Below are 16731 nucleotides of genomic sequence, written 5' to 3' on the forward strand. Positions count from 1 at the left end.
TACACTTTGTCCAGTAGATATTTATTAATTGAACTGGCCAAATAGTGTTACCAAAGAGACAGCAAACAGCCTTTAATGTTGAGGTGGATTTAAGGAGGAATGATGGCTGAATCCAAACCCATGAGCGTTTGAGCTGCTGAACACGGGCTACATCTGGATCTGAGTGTCGCTTCCTTAACAAACGTGCACCAGGCTCGCCCAATTACAGTGGAATTGCGCTGTGGACGACTAGCGAGGCGTTTTCAGACGGGTGTCCCGTCCTTCTAAGGAGTTCTGCAGCAGATCCGTTTGATCGGAGCTGAGGGGAGTGGTGGGGGGGCTAAGCTGCTGACGTTTGATCTCCGCCTGAGAGCGGGTGGGGGGGGGTGGGTTGGTCATCAAGATTTCATGGGGGAGGGCCGCGGTAGGGCGAGTTGCCGTGGCGACGCATCAGCGAACGGGAGTATAGGTCCAGCGTCCGCTCGCGTCCTCCCTGTGTGAGTTTGCGGGAGAACGATTAAAACTTTGTGTCCGTCGTGCTGTTGAGAAGGGAGGATAAAGGCATTAAATAAGCGTTTCAAAAGCGTTAAGCAAGCTAGCCAATTCTTTTGTTTTTTTATGCATGAACAGCACAGAGCTGCTTATTTGGTGTGTGCTTGGCACCTGCCCTGCCGTAGGTTTATTTTCGGAGGGCTGTAGAATTTTTAACAAGACAAGATACCGTGTGTCTATGCCTGTGTTTTTATTGTTTCCACGTGTCCCACCAATAGCTAGACAGGACTCCCAGAGGGCCTGAGCCGTGTTATTTCAGCAGAGAGAGGGTCGCTGACGCTTGGAGTGGGGGAGACAGTTGGGAAAACATGGTGTAAACGCTGTGTAAATGTGGTGTAAACACAGTGTAAATGCTGTGTAAATGCAGTGTAAACGCTGTGTAAATGTGGTGTATACACGGTGTAAATGCTGTGTAAACGTTGTGTAAATGTGGTGTAAACACGGTGTAAACGCTGTGTAAACACGGTGTAAATGTGGTGTAAACGCTGTGTAAATGCAGTGTAAACGCTGTGTAAATGTGATGTAAACACGGTGTAAATGCTGTGTAAATGTGGTGTAAACATGGTGTAAACACTGTGTAAATGTGGTGTAGACGCAGTGTAAACGCTGTGTAAATGTGGTGTAAACATGGTGTAAACGCTGTGTAAACGCAGTGTAAACGCAGTGTAAACGCTGTGTAAATGTGGTGTAAACGCAGTGTAAACGCTGTGTAAACGCAGTGTAAACGCTGTGTAAATGTGGTGTAAACGCAGTGTAAACGCTGTGTAAATGTGGCGTAAACATGGTGTAAACGCTGTGTAAATGCAGCATAATTGTGGCGTAAACACGAGGTATCTGTGAAGCGGGCTCCTCTGCCGTTCGTATGACATCACTCCCTCCCTACACTGCTGATTGGCCGTCCTCCTAGCCTATCAGCCGGGGGGGGGGTGGGGGTGGGGGGTCAGTGCCCTGCACCTCGTCTACAAAAGCTGTAACGTAGTGGTGCATTGGTGAGTGTGGAGTGCCAAGTTTTCCTAGAAGAACGCGACCTCCCTCCTGCCAGTAAACACGCCTGTGCTGGGAAATCATTTAATTTCGGCGTCGTCCTCCAGCAGCAGCGCCCCTGAGCCTGGAGGCAGAATGACGCACGATAGAGAGGGACCTCGCCGCCTCGAAACACGCCTCAAAAAGGCCCCGGGAATACGAACGTGCCTCAGGGCACCCATAAAAACACCTTTAAAAGTTTTTTTCTTGTCGTCAGAGTGATTTTACAGTCTCAATAGGCTCTAACTCAGGTACAGAAAAGAAGGCGCCTCCCTTCTAAGAAGGGGACATTTTGAAAATGAGGAGTGTTTTTGTGCTGCCGGGTGAGGTTATTCTGAGGATAGGTCCCTGGCGGATCCTCTCTGTCGCCATGACGTAGTTTCCCTTCTTTTTTAAGTGTGAGGAAGAGGGGGAAAGTTCTGCCTGTCAGGAAGGAAACCGTTAGAAAGTGCCGGAGAGAGGCTGTCTGACACGTTTGGGGGCTCTGAATCCTGAGGCCTGCGCTCTGCGTAGAATGTCCCAGAATGCTCTCTGGTCAGGGGAGAGCGGGTGCAGCTGCGAGCCAAATGGGTTCCTGTAAACCCCATAATGGGGGTAAGCCAAGTATGATCTAAATGTTCAGCCTTCGGAGAGACGGGGAGCAAGGAAGAGAGGGGAGAAGGGGGGGGAGAGGGGGAGAAAGGGAGAGAGTTTGCAAGAGAGTGGGAGAGCAACAGAGAGGGGGGAGAGTGTGGGATGCAGAAGAGAGTGAGAGAGCAGGGGAGTGAGCGAGTGAACAAGAAATGAGAAATTTGGCTAAGCTCCGTACTTTGCAGTTTTTTAAGGTCTCACTTTGTCTTCAAACGGGCCCGTAAAAATGCGCTCTCAGCCGCCCTGTTTAATCGCCCTGTCCCCCGCGGGACGTTTATTAATTACTTAATTTGCGACGGGGACGCGTTTGAGCGTTCCCGCTGAAGTGCGTCTCGGTGGAGCGATTCTCGTCACGGACGGACGCTTGTCGCAGGCAATGACATCACCGCTGGTCTGTGCGGGATTCGCATTAGCACAGTGTTAGCACAACGTTAGCGCATCTTTAGCACAGCGTTAGCGTGGCGTTAGCACAACGTTAGCGCATCTTTAGCACAGTGTTAGCACAACGTTAGCACAGTGTTAGCACAACGTTAGCGCGGCGTTTGCACAGCCTCAGCGCAGTGTTGGCACAGCGTTGCGCAGCGTTGGCGCAGTGTTAGCGCAGCGTTAGCACAACGTTAGCGCAGCATTAGCACAGCGCTAGCACAGTGTAATGTAATATTAGCGTAGCATAAGCGCTACGTTAGCGCAGCGTTAGCGAAGTCCCCCAGACGGGAACGTGGCAGAGCACCGGGCCCTGGGCTGAGGGATGACAGATCTCTGGACCTCAGCGTGAAGGTATGCGCTCGTCTGCATCCCTGGAAACTTCCCTTCAGCTCCAGATAGCGGGGAGAGGCGCACGTCACTAAGAGCATAAATAATGCAGTCTTTAGACAAGGGAAAAGGGGTCATTTTGGATAGCAGAAGAGGTTCACATCACCCCTAGGGGCCTAAATAAAGCAGTTAATTAAATGATCTCTGATGGAGCTGGAGCTGTTGTTGTCTGGCTGTGGCTGTGTGATGTCTGCTGATCAGCTGGGCCTTAAAACTGGATGCCATTGATTTATGCATCCAAATTACATTTAGGATTGAGTGCTGGTCTGTTCTGTGCTGTGTAGTTGTGTGCTGGTCTGTGCTGGTCTGTTCTGTGCTGTGTAGTTGTGTACTGGGCTGTGTTGGGCTGTGCAGCTGTGTGCTGTTTTATTCTGTGCTGTGCTGGGCTGTGCTGTGTTCTGATGGTCTGAGATGAAAGCTTTTCTCATGACGATGACCTCAGGAAGTAATATTTCCTGCCGGTGGCTGCAGCCCATGTTTTTGTGGCTTTATTTGCTTTTCTAACTGAGTGATGAAGTCAGCAGTGGAGTTATGAGAGCGTGACTCCGCCATGACCCCGCCGTGACCCTGCCGTACGGGAGCGGCCAGGAAGCAGCGGACATGTTGCGTCAGAAACGGACACGCCCCCCCCCCCCCCACCTCCTGTATTGCTCCACTGCAGCTCTGTGGGAGGGAACTCCACTGGGTCACCGGCACCCAAAACCCCTCACCAAGTCGCCAAAACACTGGTGTGAAGCACAGCGAATTAAACTGAGCAGAGAGAGCAGTGCTGCCCAATCACGTGCCGTGGAGAGCATGCAGGTTTTCATTCCAACCAATCACCACGCCTGCTGATTTCACCCTAGGTCCTGCTGCGTTGGCTAGCCTCTGATGTTTTGCACGTCTAACCCGTGTGTGGGAGGGGTCAGTGCACTGGGAGGGTTCTCCTGGAATGGGGCCTGAGGTGTCAGCAGGATGAGAGTCAGCTCACGAGTCGGGACGTCTCCTTCTCTCCTGAGTCCCGCGGAACCCTCCGCCAACTGCTCACAGTTCTGTGCTAAATCACCGAGCTAATCTTGCTGTCCTAACATCAAAGTGTAAACGAAGCAATTACTCTTGTTAAAAGGTCATCTCGACCCGGACCTATTGCTTTGTGTTCTTGCTTGATAAAAGACAAGAGAGACACGTCATATGTGTTTGATGTCGGGGAGTGGAGGGGCGGGGGGGGTCACATGATAATTTGCACAGTGTTTTTCTTGGGTTGTCTCCCTGCTCCACGGCCCAGACCTCCTCCGTGTGTGCTGACCATTTATTCTTAATGAAAAGAAAACCTTCACTTATCCGTCCAGTCAGGAACACAGCACTCAGCACAGTCAAGACGTCTCCGTTTGATCTGCGTTTCTCTCTGAAGTCGAAATAAATAACATTTTGTGGAGAATGAAGCTTCTCCAGGGCAGCCTATTTTATGGTATGAGGTCACAAATATGCGATTAGAATGGACTCAGCTGAACATTCTAATGCTGATGACGTAACAGTAACTGCTGGTAGTTGAAAGCAATGGAGTTCTAGAACGCTGGCTAAAAAGACTGCTTATCAAGGGGTTAAACAGGCTTTTCTCTTCTGTGTATGAAGACCATTTTGAAAGCGGCATCAGGGGACAGGCAGTTGACCTCTATCCTCTGCCTGCCACAAGGGCCGATTCTGTTTTTGCTGATGAATCACTCAGAATGTGTTTTTCAAGCTGGCTGCCAGAGTTTCCATTTCTGACGCAGCTGAGGACGTACACAGGAGTTAAAAGATCTCTTTGACTTTGACCAGGTGCCTAAAATAAGGTTTATTTGGTTCTCTTCTTTGAGAGAATTGCAAGCAGGTGTTTGAGGACTGAGAAAGAGCAGTCAAGTAGTTCTGCAACACCGCACCCAATTAAAGGCGTAGAAGCAACAGATCATTCTGGGAGAGATAGAGAGAGAGAGAGAGAGAGAGTGCCTTTGGGCCAGGCTGTTGAAGAGGAGAGATGTTGGATGGGGGGGGGGGGGTGGAGTGTGGCAGTTCCTGCTTTGGGGCAACAGTCAGTAATGTTTCGTGATGACCACACGCATTAGCAGACACAGGCTGTCCCGCGGTGGGCATGGGAGTGCAGCTACAGCACAGCAGTGGACCGGCAACAGAACCCCCCTCTGGCTGGGATGGGAGAGGGAGGCCTCATTAACCCCAAAAGAGGCGCAGGTACCTCCTGCTATCGGTGAGCCGCTGACTACCAGTGACTTGATGTGTATGAGGAGAGCAGCGCTACGGTGTGCTCTGGGTCTCTCTAAAGGCTCCTTGCTTTCCAAAGAAAGACGAGAGCAGGGATGTCTGTTCTGGGGCTGATGGATCCTGCTGTAGGGCCTTATTGTCATATCTCACTGTTAAAATAAAATAAAAATTGTCACCACGCCGTTTGTTCTGGAAAAGGCAAGATAAAAAAAGACCAAACTTAGAACTGGCTTAAAAAAATAAAAATACTAATCAGGGAAAAAACAAATGTGATCCTTTCTGCGAGGGAATGAGTCAAAATCTTGCTATTTTAACTGGAACTGTGTGTTATTTAAGCTCACACAACTTTAGGGGAAAAAAGTTTTAAAAAAAAAAAGGAAGCCAAAATGGCAGTTGGTTTTTTAAATCCCATAATTCAGTGCAAAAGACTGATGACAGCCCTGCCAGCAGGCATACAGCGCCCACTGGTGGCCAGCTGTGGGTACAGCGGCTCACATGTCACATGCATTTTGCAGGGCTCCTCTTGGGCGACCTGCTAGCGGGGGCCAGGGAGTGAGAGTGAGGCCCAGCTGTTTCAGGAGCAGCAGGTAAACGGTGCTGCTAGCCGACCGCTCTCTGGCGCTAACGGCGGGCTAATGTGAGCTGGGGCTAACGGCAGGCTAATGTGAGCTGGGGCTAACGGCGGGCTAATGTGAGCTGGGGCTAACGGCGGGCTAATGTGAGCTGGGGCTAACGGCGGGCTAATGTGAGCTGGGGCTAACGGCGGGCTAATGTGAGCTGGGGCTAACGGCGGGCTAATGTGAGCTGATGCTAACGGCGGGCTAATGTGAGCTGGGGCTAACGGCGGGCTAATGTGAGCTGGGGCTAACAGCGGGCTAATGTGAGCTGAGGCTAACGGCGGGCTAATGTGAGCTGGGGCTAACGGCGGGCTAATGTGAGCTGGCGCTAACGGCGGGCTAATGTGAGCTGGCGCTAACGGCGGGCTAATGTGAGCTGGCGCTAACGGCGGGCTAATGTGAGCTGGGGCTAACGGCGGGCTAATGTGAGCAGGCGCGCGGCCGGTTCGCCTGATTTAGCGGAAAAAGCCGAAGCGGAGGACTCTGAGGATGAGGCCCCCCGCGAGTTCTCTCCGACTAGGGTTGCCAGGTGCCTGGTTATCCCCCGGGATGTCTGGCTTTCAAATGATTTTTCCAGGTCCGGTTTGTGTTCCCCGGCCAGACAATTCAATGTCCGGTCATGTTGTCTGGTTCTGAATAAATTCTAAATCTGGCAACCCGAGCTGTGACACGCCACACCCTGGCCATGCTTGTTCCTGTCATTCATAGCTGCATGTGAAGGAAGCACTTCCTGTCTTCGCAGAGCTCTGATCACATGACCCTCTGACATCGCTCGCTTTAGTCAGGCGGCCGCCGCCCTGTTTAATCCAGTTTGATGTCCTGTGGGAGTGCGTATCCCAGCAACCGCGCGGTCACTGAAGGCCGAGCGGGACAGTGCTGCCTCCACGGGTTTCTAAAATAAACAGTCGATAACAAAATTGTTAAAATTAAACCAAATCTCATTTGCCCTGATCCTAAGAGAGGGTAATCAAACACATATTACTTTGGTATGTAATTTTTCAAAAGTGATCTGCATTAGCTCTGTCCAAAACTTAAAATTACAGCCAAGGTCAGATGCTGTTTTATCAGAGAGACATTTTTTTTCTATTTTAACTGGACAGCCTTTGTGAAAAATCCCTCATATTTCAGTGAATTTCAGATTTCAGAGCTGTGCCAAAGTACTTCTAAATGACCGATCTGGGCCGTTGAGTTTGGTGACACTGAACAGAAACCCAAGCCTGTAATGACAGGGCTTCTGTAATGACACTTCCAGCCAATCAGCAGGAGATCCAGCTGTGGTAACCCCCCCAGTTCTGTGTGTGTGTGGGGGGGGGGGGTTACAGGAGGGTGAGTCAGGGCGTTATGGGTGGGAGATGAGGGGGTAGGGGCAGGACACATGGAGGCACAGAACAAAGTTGCCCATCAGTCCACCCACTCTGGGATAGATACTAAACCCTTAGGCCATAAACACACTCTGGGATAGACACTGAACCCTTAGGCCCCAAACACGCTCTGAGATAGATACTAAACCCTTAGGCCCCAAACACACTCTGGGATAGATACGCAACCCTTAGGCCCCAAACACACTCTGGGATAGATACTAAACCCTTAGGCCCCAAACACACTCTGGGATAGATACGCAACCCCTGAGGTTTTGTGTTGATTCATTCCAGACATTAATATTGCTGTCCTAAAACATTCTCAGATTTAAAATAAACCGCTTCCGGCACCAATATCCAGAACAAACTTTTCATTTCGTATCATTTTTTTGGTTTTGTTGAATATTCTGCAGTGTTTTCAAATTCCACCAGCCACTGAACAGTTAAAGCAGCTCAGATTCATATTTTGTAAAGTGCTGACTGCAGCTTTGTATGCCTGTGATTTTGGTTTGGAGCTGAATGATGCAACGGCTCAGAGCTGAGTGTGTGTGTCCCTCATTGTGACATCATCTTAGGTGTGGCCCCTCTGCTTTGGCTCGGTTCACCTCAGTTTATTTCGTTGACCTTTTTCCACATAAGCACTGTAGTGTGCTGTGTGTGACTTGCTGATAAACCTAAACCAGTTACAGTCACAGCCTTATTGCCCCTGAATAGATGGTGCTGTTGTCACGACAGTAAAATTCAAATGCAGTAGCAGCTGGAGCTAGGGTTGCCAGTTTCCCAGGTTTCGACCAGAATGTCCGGTTTTCAGATTATTCATGCAGGTTTGGATCGTGGTCCCCACTAGGCGATATACTGTCATGTTTATTCGGAGCAATTGTTTGAAAAAATGAACCGTTAGCTTTTATTGAATTTGTGTCTCAGTCACCCGCCGGTCCGCCAAAGCTTTCCGATGGCGATAGGAGGCACACACACACACACACACACACACACAGGCATACACACATGCACACACACACACACAGGCATACACACATGCACACACACACAGGCATACACACATGCACACACACACACACACACACACACAGGCATACACACATGCACACACACACACACACAGGCATACACACATGCACACACACATGCACATGCACACAACACACACACACACACACACAGGCATACACACATGCACACATGCACACACACACACACACACACACACACAGGCATACACACATGCACATGCACACACACACACACACACACACACACACACACCACAGGCATACACACATGCACATGCACACACACACACACACAGGCATACACACATGCACACATGCACACACACACACACACACACACACAGGCATACAAGCACACACACACACACACACACACACACACACAGGCATACGCACATGCACACACACACACACACACACACACACCCACAGGCATACACACATGCACACATGCACACACATTTAGACTGTGAGTCCCCATCACGGACCCCAGTGTCAGTTACCCCCTGAGGCAGAAGGGGCTCTCCGGTTCTAGCCAAATGTGCAGCCTGGCTACCAAGGCCAGACGGATATCAGGTCTGCGTGACACAGAACCTCCAAAACTCTCTGAACCCCCAAAACTCCCTGTATTAGTAGCACTAACCACATACATGTCATGCATCCTACCAAGTCTGGTGAAATTGATTTCAGGAAATATGAGGATACACTTGGTCCTTGGAAGAGTAGGTTTTTTTGCCAGTGTTTTTTTTTTTTTATTCTAGCCGGTGTTCTAGAATTCGACTGCTTTCAGTCACCAGCAGTGATTGTTACATCCGCATTAGAACATTCAGTTAAGAACATTCTAATCACATGTTTTTTGTGACCTCACACCATAAAGGGTGAAGGGTGATGTCTGGGAGGCGATGCTTTGTTTCCGTTGGTGGAGCATGGGAAAGAAGTGCAGAAGCGCTGTCGGCGCAAACTATTGCAGTTGATTTAAAATAAAACCTGTGCTCCGTTACAGCCAACTGTACAGAGTGGTAAATCTGTCAGGACATTTCCATGTAAGGGAGGTGTTCTGTGGTAGAGACCCAGTCTCCAGCTGGCTTTTGTGTGATTTGCGGGAGTAAGGTTGCCGTAGTTTAAATCTGGGAGACTCCCAGAGCTTCCGGGAGCTTCAGGCTGTCGGTGCATGTGCACCAGAAACACCAGGAAGACGTTGAAGCTCCTTAAAAAAAGCTGAAAATCGAGTCAGAAATATACGCCATGGCTTAATGACTGGCTGAGAAGGTGGACTCTTGGGGTCCCCCTGTAACATTTCCCCCTCCACACACGTTCCTCACTGAGATCAGTTCCCATTTGCAAATACAGGCTTGTCTCACTGCAAGAAACTGCCTCTGTCAGTTCTGAAGCAGGGCAGCACGTCTTCCTCTGAAGACACCTGCAGCCACTGCTCTCCACCTGAGCTACTGCAGGTACTCACCTGGAGTATCTGAGCTGACCAGGGGGTCTGTTACTGCGCCACCAGCAGGCGAATATGGTTACTGCATTTGGACAGTCCTGTTCTTCTCTCACCTTCATCCATCTGCGCATTCATGCATGTTCTAAACCGCTTACTCCTGGTCAAAGTCAGTGGGTGGGTGGAGGGTGGAGGGTGGGGGGGATGGTGGAGCCTATCCCAGCATGCATTGGGTAAGAAGCTGGACTCCCTGGACAATCCATTGCGCATGCCGCTCACTCACTCATATCTATGGGCAAATCAGAATCTCCAGTGTCTCCGCACTGTGGGAGGAAACCGGAGTACCCCAAGGGGACCTGGAGAGAACATGCAAACTGTACGCACTCTACAGATCCCATAGGGAGGGAGCGGGGATGTTACTGCGCACTGTTTGGGCTGAATCCCGTCACAATTTGTAGCACTGTGGGACTCCTGGCCACATTCGCCAAGGGCCTGGTCCAAGGCTGCCGTGGCAGGGGGGGTGGCGTGGCGGGGGGGGGGGGGGATCTGGCATGCTCAGGATTGTCTCTGGATTGGAGGGCATTTGGACGCAGCGGGTTTACAAAGTCACTTTTCACATAACGCTTTTGTGCCCTGACATGATAAACTCTATGAGCTTAATTTAGCTTCCATGTTTATTCTGTCAGATATCACAGATACGTGAGCAGCAGTGCAGGACAATCTTGGACAGTTTAAAGAAGTCAAATCGGGTTTGAGGAAACCCCAAACTAATGGCAGTTTATAGACCAGTGACACCGAAAACAAGCAGAATACCCAAAACCGAAAATGCTAAATATAATAACAGATTGTTTTTTTGTTTTGTTTGTCTTGTTTTGTTTGTTGGCGGGGCTGACTCACTCTGGGCTCCCTGGGATGTTTTGGGAACAGGGATTTCCCCGGAGGCAGACCCACGAGCCCGGGTTTTTCGGTCTCCTCTCAGAAACGAGGAGTGTTTATTATTAGGGGTTCGAGGAGGCGTGCTGTAAAACGAGCGCTGTGCTGCGTGTGTGTGTGTGTGTGTGTGTGTGTGTGTGTGAACGAGAGCTCACAGCTGCCGGGACAGCGCGCCCGTGAGCTCCGGGGGAAAGACACGGTCCGCGCTCGAATTTCGACTGCGCAGCGATTCGGGCGGACCGCAGGGAAGGAACGCAGGACCTGCTTGGCGGTAGAACCCGGCGGTTCCGTAGAGCTGCGTGGGTTCTCTCTCGCGCGCGTGCGGTAAGTGGAGAGTTTGTGCTGCAGGTGGCTCGCATTAGAGTCGATGAGGAAAGCGTTACTCCGTCCGTCTCTGTGCTTCAGTCCTGCAGAAACAGGAAATGCTGGCGCTCTGCCCTTGTTTATCTCAGGCAAGGCCTCTCTGGAGTAGCGCTGAAGAGTCTTCTCTCTGTTTCCCTTTCTTTCTCTCTACTCTCTCCTGCTCTTTCTCTTTCTCCCTGTTCCACTTTCTTTCTCTCTATTCTATCCTGCTCTTTCTCTCTCTCCTTTTCTCCCCTTTCCCATTTCTTTCTCTCTACTTTCTCCTGCTCTTCCTCCCTCTCTCCTCTCCCTCTGTTTTCTCTTTCTTTCTCTCCCTCTGCTCTCTCTCTCTCTCTCTCTCTCTGCTGCCTCAGTCTCTAAAGGCATCTTGAAGACACCACATGAATCACTTGCTTGGACAGAAAAGGGGGAAATGCTCATATAGAATAAACAAGTAAGATAAAATAAAAACAGAATGTACCATAAGAAAGGCACGGATGAAAGGGGGAAACACAGAGAGAAAGATGGGTTGACTGCCTGCGCTGAAGGCTAAGTTAAGCTAAGCGGTTCTATCTGTGCACAGATAGCACAGGCTGTCCTGTGACTGCACTGGATTCTTTCCTGCGTCCTGGGAGTTAAGCGCACTGGAGCAGCGATCGACAGCACAGCTGGGAATGTTTCAGTGGCTTTTAAGCGCTCGGAAACACCGCGATAAAAAAGCTACGTCTAATTAAAAGTCAACCCGCGCTTGAGACCACAAATTCCGTCTGTTTATCTACATTGCGGTTGCTTTGTCAAGCACGACGTTCGACATTTACTGGAACATCAAGCAAAAAAAAAGGCAATAGGCAACATAGGCTACTGTTAAAACATGATTTTGGAGGCGACAGCGGCTTGGAGTCTGACTCGGTTTTAAACGGAGGGGGCTATGTTTAGTGTTTCAATGGTGTTGGTTACCGTGTACATTTATCCCATTCCGCCTCCTCTGACAATGTACAGACTTCCATTCTTACTGCATGAGGTCACGGGAGTGTCGGAAGCTCGAGAGCGGAATCGCGATCATCCCCGTTAATAGTTGACAGCAGAGGGCTCCGCGTGCTGGCATCGTGAGGGCGTTCTCGTTGCACGGTAACTCGTCGCGTGCGTGCGTGCGGCGCTCGCAGATGCAGAATGTCTCCGGAAGTCAAGCACGAGCTTATCACCGTACATGAAATAGTCTCCCGGGGGCAATTTCCTTTCCAGTTGTTTCTGTGGATCAGTTAATTCTGAACAGATTGTTATTTTAACAGCACAAAAAAACAGTTAATTTGCTTTTGTCTGCGCTCTTCTGTGTGGGAATAAGGCTGCTTTTATATGTACTTGTTTCAGATTTGGCTAAACGTCTAAAGTCTTATCTTCAGTGATCAATTTCAGTTCTGTTTCCAGACCCCTCCGCACTTTAAGTCATAGCAGACATCATCTAAATATTAATGGGACAAATATGTACAATGGAACAGATTAAATCCAGCTGTTTCTCTGTGCACCACCTAAGTCATTTTGTTTGTGCCAGTTGCCATTAGAATATTCAGTGGAAGATGGCACATTTCAAGAACCTCCCTTAACTGAAAACATTTGCTTGCCCTTTGCAAGGCAAAGTTGTCATGCCTAATTTCCCTTCCAGGTGTTATTGGTAAGTTTGCTTTCATCATAACTTTTATTATTGACATAGGAAACAGGAAGTATTTATATGCCCCCAGGAAGCACCCCCCAACCCCCCCTCCCCCCGTTTTCCAAGTGGTGGGATGTGGTCGGCTTGCAGTCCAACAGGTTTCTGAGTCTGTGTAAAAACAGTGCTGTGATGCCCTCATATTCAAAAACACAATTTTCCACTTTCTACATTAATTACAAAGCAGGGGTTGAAACGCACGTAGCTGAGCATGTTTTTTTTTTTGTGTGTGTTTTTATGTTGATTTTAGTGTATGAAATGGGACATCAAAGTCAGTTCCTGTTTTAACAATCCGTTGAAAGTCTAAATGTGGACTAGGTTCTGTTCAGGGTGGACATGTTACAGAAACTCGCTCCATCGGTTCCAGGGCGAAAAAATGTGATGTTGGACTTCGTTCTGCCCACAACCCTTCCAGAGGTTTTTGTAGAGGATTTTTTTCAACATATGTTTTCAGGCAGGATCTCAGATGCATATTCATGTCTGGATATATTTGGCCATTTTAAGAATAGGTTTTTTTGGAATGTTTTTTTTTTTTTTTCCACAGAATTCTTAGTCAGTGTTCTGTAACGCGGTTGCTTTCAGTCACCAGTAGTGATTGTGACATCAGCATTAGAATGTTCAGTTAAGAACATTCTAATCACATATTTGTGAATTTTACACCTCAAAGGAGTGAAAGCTAGCTAACTAAATATGGCCCATTCTGTGGCAGCTTGCAGTACATCATTCTGTCAGGACAAATCACTGATGTGGGATACACTGATTTACTCTCAACAAGAATAACAATCTGCTCAGAGATTCACAACTGTGAAAAGGGTGTTTGGTGTGGCTTTAAGTGTGAATAAAGGGATGCATGTTCCCTTTGGTGTTTAAACAGATACACTAATTACTGATGTCTTTTTGCAACCTTTGATTTAAGCCGTATGTCATCTCTGTCATCTGTGTCTAGACACATGCCGGTGTTGCTGTAGTATCCAAGCCTGCACTAAACATTCCTTAATAGAATGTATGGAATTTCTGCACAGTGTTGTTCTGTGAAGCACGCTCCATTTAGGCAGTTCTTGAATGACATACTACCACACGATTTCACGATTACTGAAATTATGTGTCTTTAAATTCAATTATGGTAGAGCAGGAGATCTTAGTGCTTAGGGCACAAGCTGCTTTTAACACAAGCAAACTACATTTATTTAATAAAAAATATTGAAGTAGATAAAGCTTTTCCAATTTTTTATAAAACGCATACAAATAGTACACAAGAACATGAGAGCATTAGAATACATACAGTAATGATAAGCATAGCCCTTCTATGCTTACCATTGACCTACAAACTAGAGGGCATCCACCATCAAATTACAAATACCAATTTGATCACCCCCCCTTCCCCACACACACACACACACAGTATAGTATTAATTTGTTCATTAATGCCAGTGCCTGCCAATTTATTTGTCATATTAGCTGTAATTTGTAAATCTGTTACTGTTTTGGTCTTTTGTTCTAGAGTGCAATTGATGATTTAAAAAAAAAAAAGAAAAGTTTTTTCCCCCCCTACCTATTGGCTTATCTTATCTGATTTGTACTGAGTGTGATTCCACAGATTCCATTTGCTTAGCCTTACAGCGAGGGACAGAACCTTTTCCTGCTGCTGGCGTTCCATGTGGGACCCTCGTAAATCACGTGTGCTTGGATGTGGCGAGCGGACTGCTGGTGTCTGGTTTCCCTCAGTGCGCCAGTCACAGCTAGCGGCCATTCCATCCCCACGAAAAGTGACGAGCGAAGGAAAGAAAGAAAGAAAGAAAAGAGAAAGAAAAAAAAGATGCTATCTGTGTGTCGGCACAGCCAGAGAACGCAGGCTGCATCTCTGCCCCCCCTCTCTCTCTTTCTCTCTCTCTCTCTCTCTCTCCTTCTCTCAATGTAAATGAGGGGATGTGGCTTTGTAGGGGGTGTGGGGAGGGGAGGGGGGTCATGTGACTCGGAGGGGGCGGGGCCTCAGCGTGCCAGTGAGCCCAGCTGCGAGCTCTCGCACTGGAGGACTGCGCCCGAGCAGCGGAGGGGTTGGGTGAGTGAGTCCTCTCTCTCTCTCTCTCTCTTTCCATTTCTCCTCTTCTCCTCTTCTCTCTCCTTCCGCCGTAGTCACCGCTGCTGTCAACGTGCGTTCCGTCGTGCCCCCCCCCCCTCTACTCCCCCACCCTCGACCTTGTTCTTACTGCCAGTGCGTGTGTGAGCCGCTACAAGCCTCTCATTAGTCCAGCTGGGTCAGATGCCCTGCGTCTTTCCCCCGGTGAGGTGCGGCGGGGGGGTGGGTGGGGGTGGGGGGGCGCTGGGTTTGTCACTGAGGTGAGACGGAAGGTTCCGGTACGGCTTTCTGCAGCGTGTAAAACAGCGCATTAGGGGCTGAAGTTCGGCCGCTGGTTTCTGCTCCACATTTCAGTGCAGCTCAGAAAGGGGGAGGGACCGGGAACCCTTTTCTTTCTTTCTTTCTTTCCTTCTTTTTTTTGGTTTCTCCTCCCGGTTCGGGTTTGTCGCTCCGCTCCCCGTGCTCTGTGTGATCAGTCTCGGGAGATCGGGGGGCGTGCTCGTTTTTAGGAACTCACGCTCTGAGCGTTTAGCGTCCTGTGGGCAGTTTCACCTTTCTGGATTTTGCCTCTCTGCTTACCTTTCGTTTCATTTTCCCAGGACATTTAAAAAACGTGACTTTGATCTTTTCGTACTGCGGATTGTCACACATTTGTTGTGAAAAGTCATCTTGTGCTGATTGACAGGCGGCAGTGTAGTATAACGGGTAAGGGACTGGTCTTGTAACCTAAATGTTGCAGGTTCGATTCCCGGGTAAGGACACTGCCGTTGTACCCTTGAGCAAGGTACTTAACCTGCATTGTTTCAGTATATATCCAGCTGTATAAATGGACGTGATGTAAATGCTGTGTAAGAAGTTGTGTAAGTCGCTCTGGATAAGAGCGACTGCTAAATGCCTGTAATGTAATGATTAAAGGGGTGCTGGAATTCAAAGTGGGATTTCAGTACAGGACAATAATGCCTTGGCTGGAATCCCAAACTCAAATTGACCCCCGCCCCCTTTTCTCCTGTGTCTGCTTGCTGGTCTGGGTCCCCCTCAGCCCGTTCAGCCTGTGTGTCTCTGGTGAGAGAGCGTTCGTGTGACACACCTGTTTCTCTCATTCGGGGGCCAAAAGCTTTTCTTCGTTCCTGCTGTCCACCCTCCCAACTGGCAATTCTGGTGAAAACACAAAAAAAACTAAAACGTCCGACAGGGCTGTGTCCCGCTGCGTCCGGGAGGGCTACCGGTCACCAGCGACTGTCTGTGGAGCAGGAAGAGAAATGAACAGAGAACACAGCGTCTGCACCTATCCGTCTGTCTGTTCATCTGTCTGTCTGTCTGTCTGTTCGTATGTCTGTGTGTCTGTCCGTCTGTCTGTCTGTGTGACTGTGCATCTGTCTGTCTGTCTGTCTGTTCATCTGTCTGTCTGTCTGTGTGCCTGTCCATCTGTCTGTCTGTCTGTCCATCTGTCTGTCCCTCTGTCTGTCTGTCTGTCTGTTCATCTGTCTGTCTGTCTGTTTCTGTCCGTCCATCTGTCTGTCCATCTGTTTGTCTGTTCATCTGTCTGTCCGTTTGCCTGTCTGTCTGTCCATCTGTCTTTCTGCGCGTCCGTCCGTCTCTGTCTGTCATCCATCTGTCCGCCTGTCCATCCTTTTCTCTGTTTGTCTGTGCCTGTCTTTCTGTCTGTCCATCCGTCTGTTTGTCTGTCTGCCTGTTAATCACATCTCGCTGGTCGAGGCCTAACTCCGCACCTCAATGGCCGCTCTGTTCTGACGGCGCTCTGCTCCGTGTGCCATTGCGAGGTGAGGACAGACACAGAGGCCTTTCACCAGCTGGTCATGTGACCCCGGGTGCTCCAATCAGTGGGCATTGGCCTTTCTCCACCCGCTTGGGAGTGAACTGCATTACCGAGCGGTTTCTTGGCCTGGACTTCTGTCATCTTTGAGGTCTGTCAGATCAGTCGTTCCAAAAGCCTGCCGTGTACGCTGTGGCCCTTCATACACCCCCAGCCTTGGACAT

General features: G+C 49.2%; 1 protein-coding gene across 6 annotated transcripts in view; it reads left to right on the plus strand.

The window, feature by feature from the left end:
• The window catches only part of LOC135243916 (septin-9-like), an 81744-nt gene that overhangs the window by 38089 nt on the left and 26924 nt on the right, over positions 1 to 16731 (plus strand). The window contains exon 1 of one of the 6 annotated variants that reach the window (XM_064316061.1): positions 5047 to 5218. The exons of 4 other annotated variants lie outside the window; for them this stretch is intronic. In XM_064316061.1, the coding sequence (XP_064172131.1) occupies positions 5062 to 5218 (157 nt within the window). In that variant the 5' untranslated portion in view covers positions 5047 to 5061. Of the gene's footprint in view, positions 1 to 5046; positions 5219 to 10729; positions 10934 to 16731 lie in introns of those variants that run through there. One more of the 6 variants, XM_064316063.1, reaches the window with a different exon arrangement.

Source organism: Anguilla rostrata, chromosome 17 (genome assembly GCF_018555375.3).
Source record: "Anguilla rostrata isolate EN2019 chromosome 17, ASM1855537v3, whole genome shotgun sequence".
In the NCBI taxonomy this organism is placed as follows: Eukaryota; Metazoa; Chordata; class Actinopteri; order Anguilliformes; family Anguillidae; genus Anguilla; species Anguilla rostrata.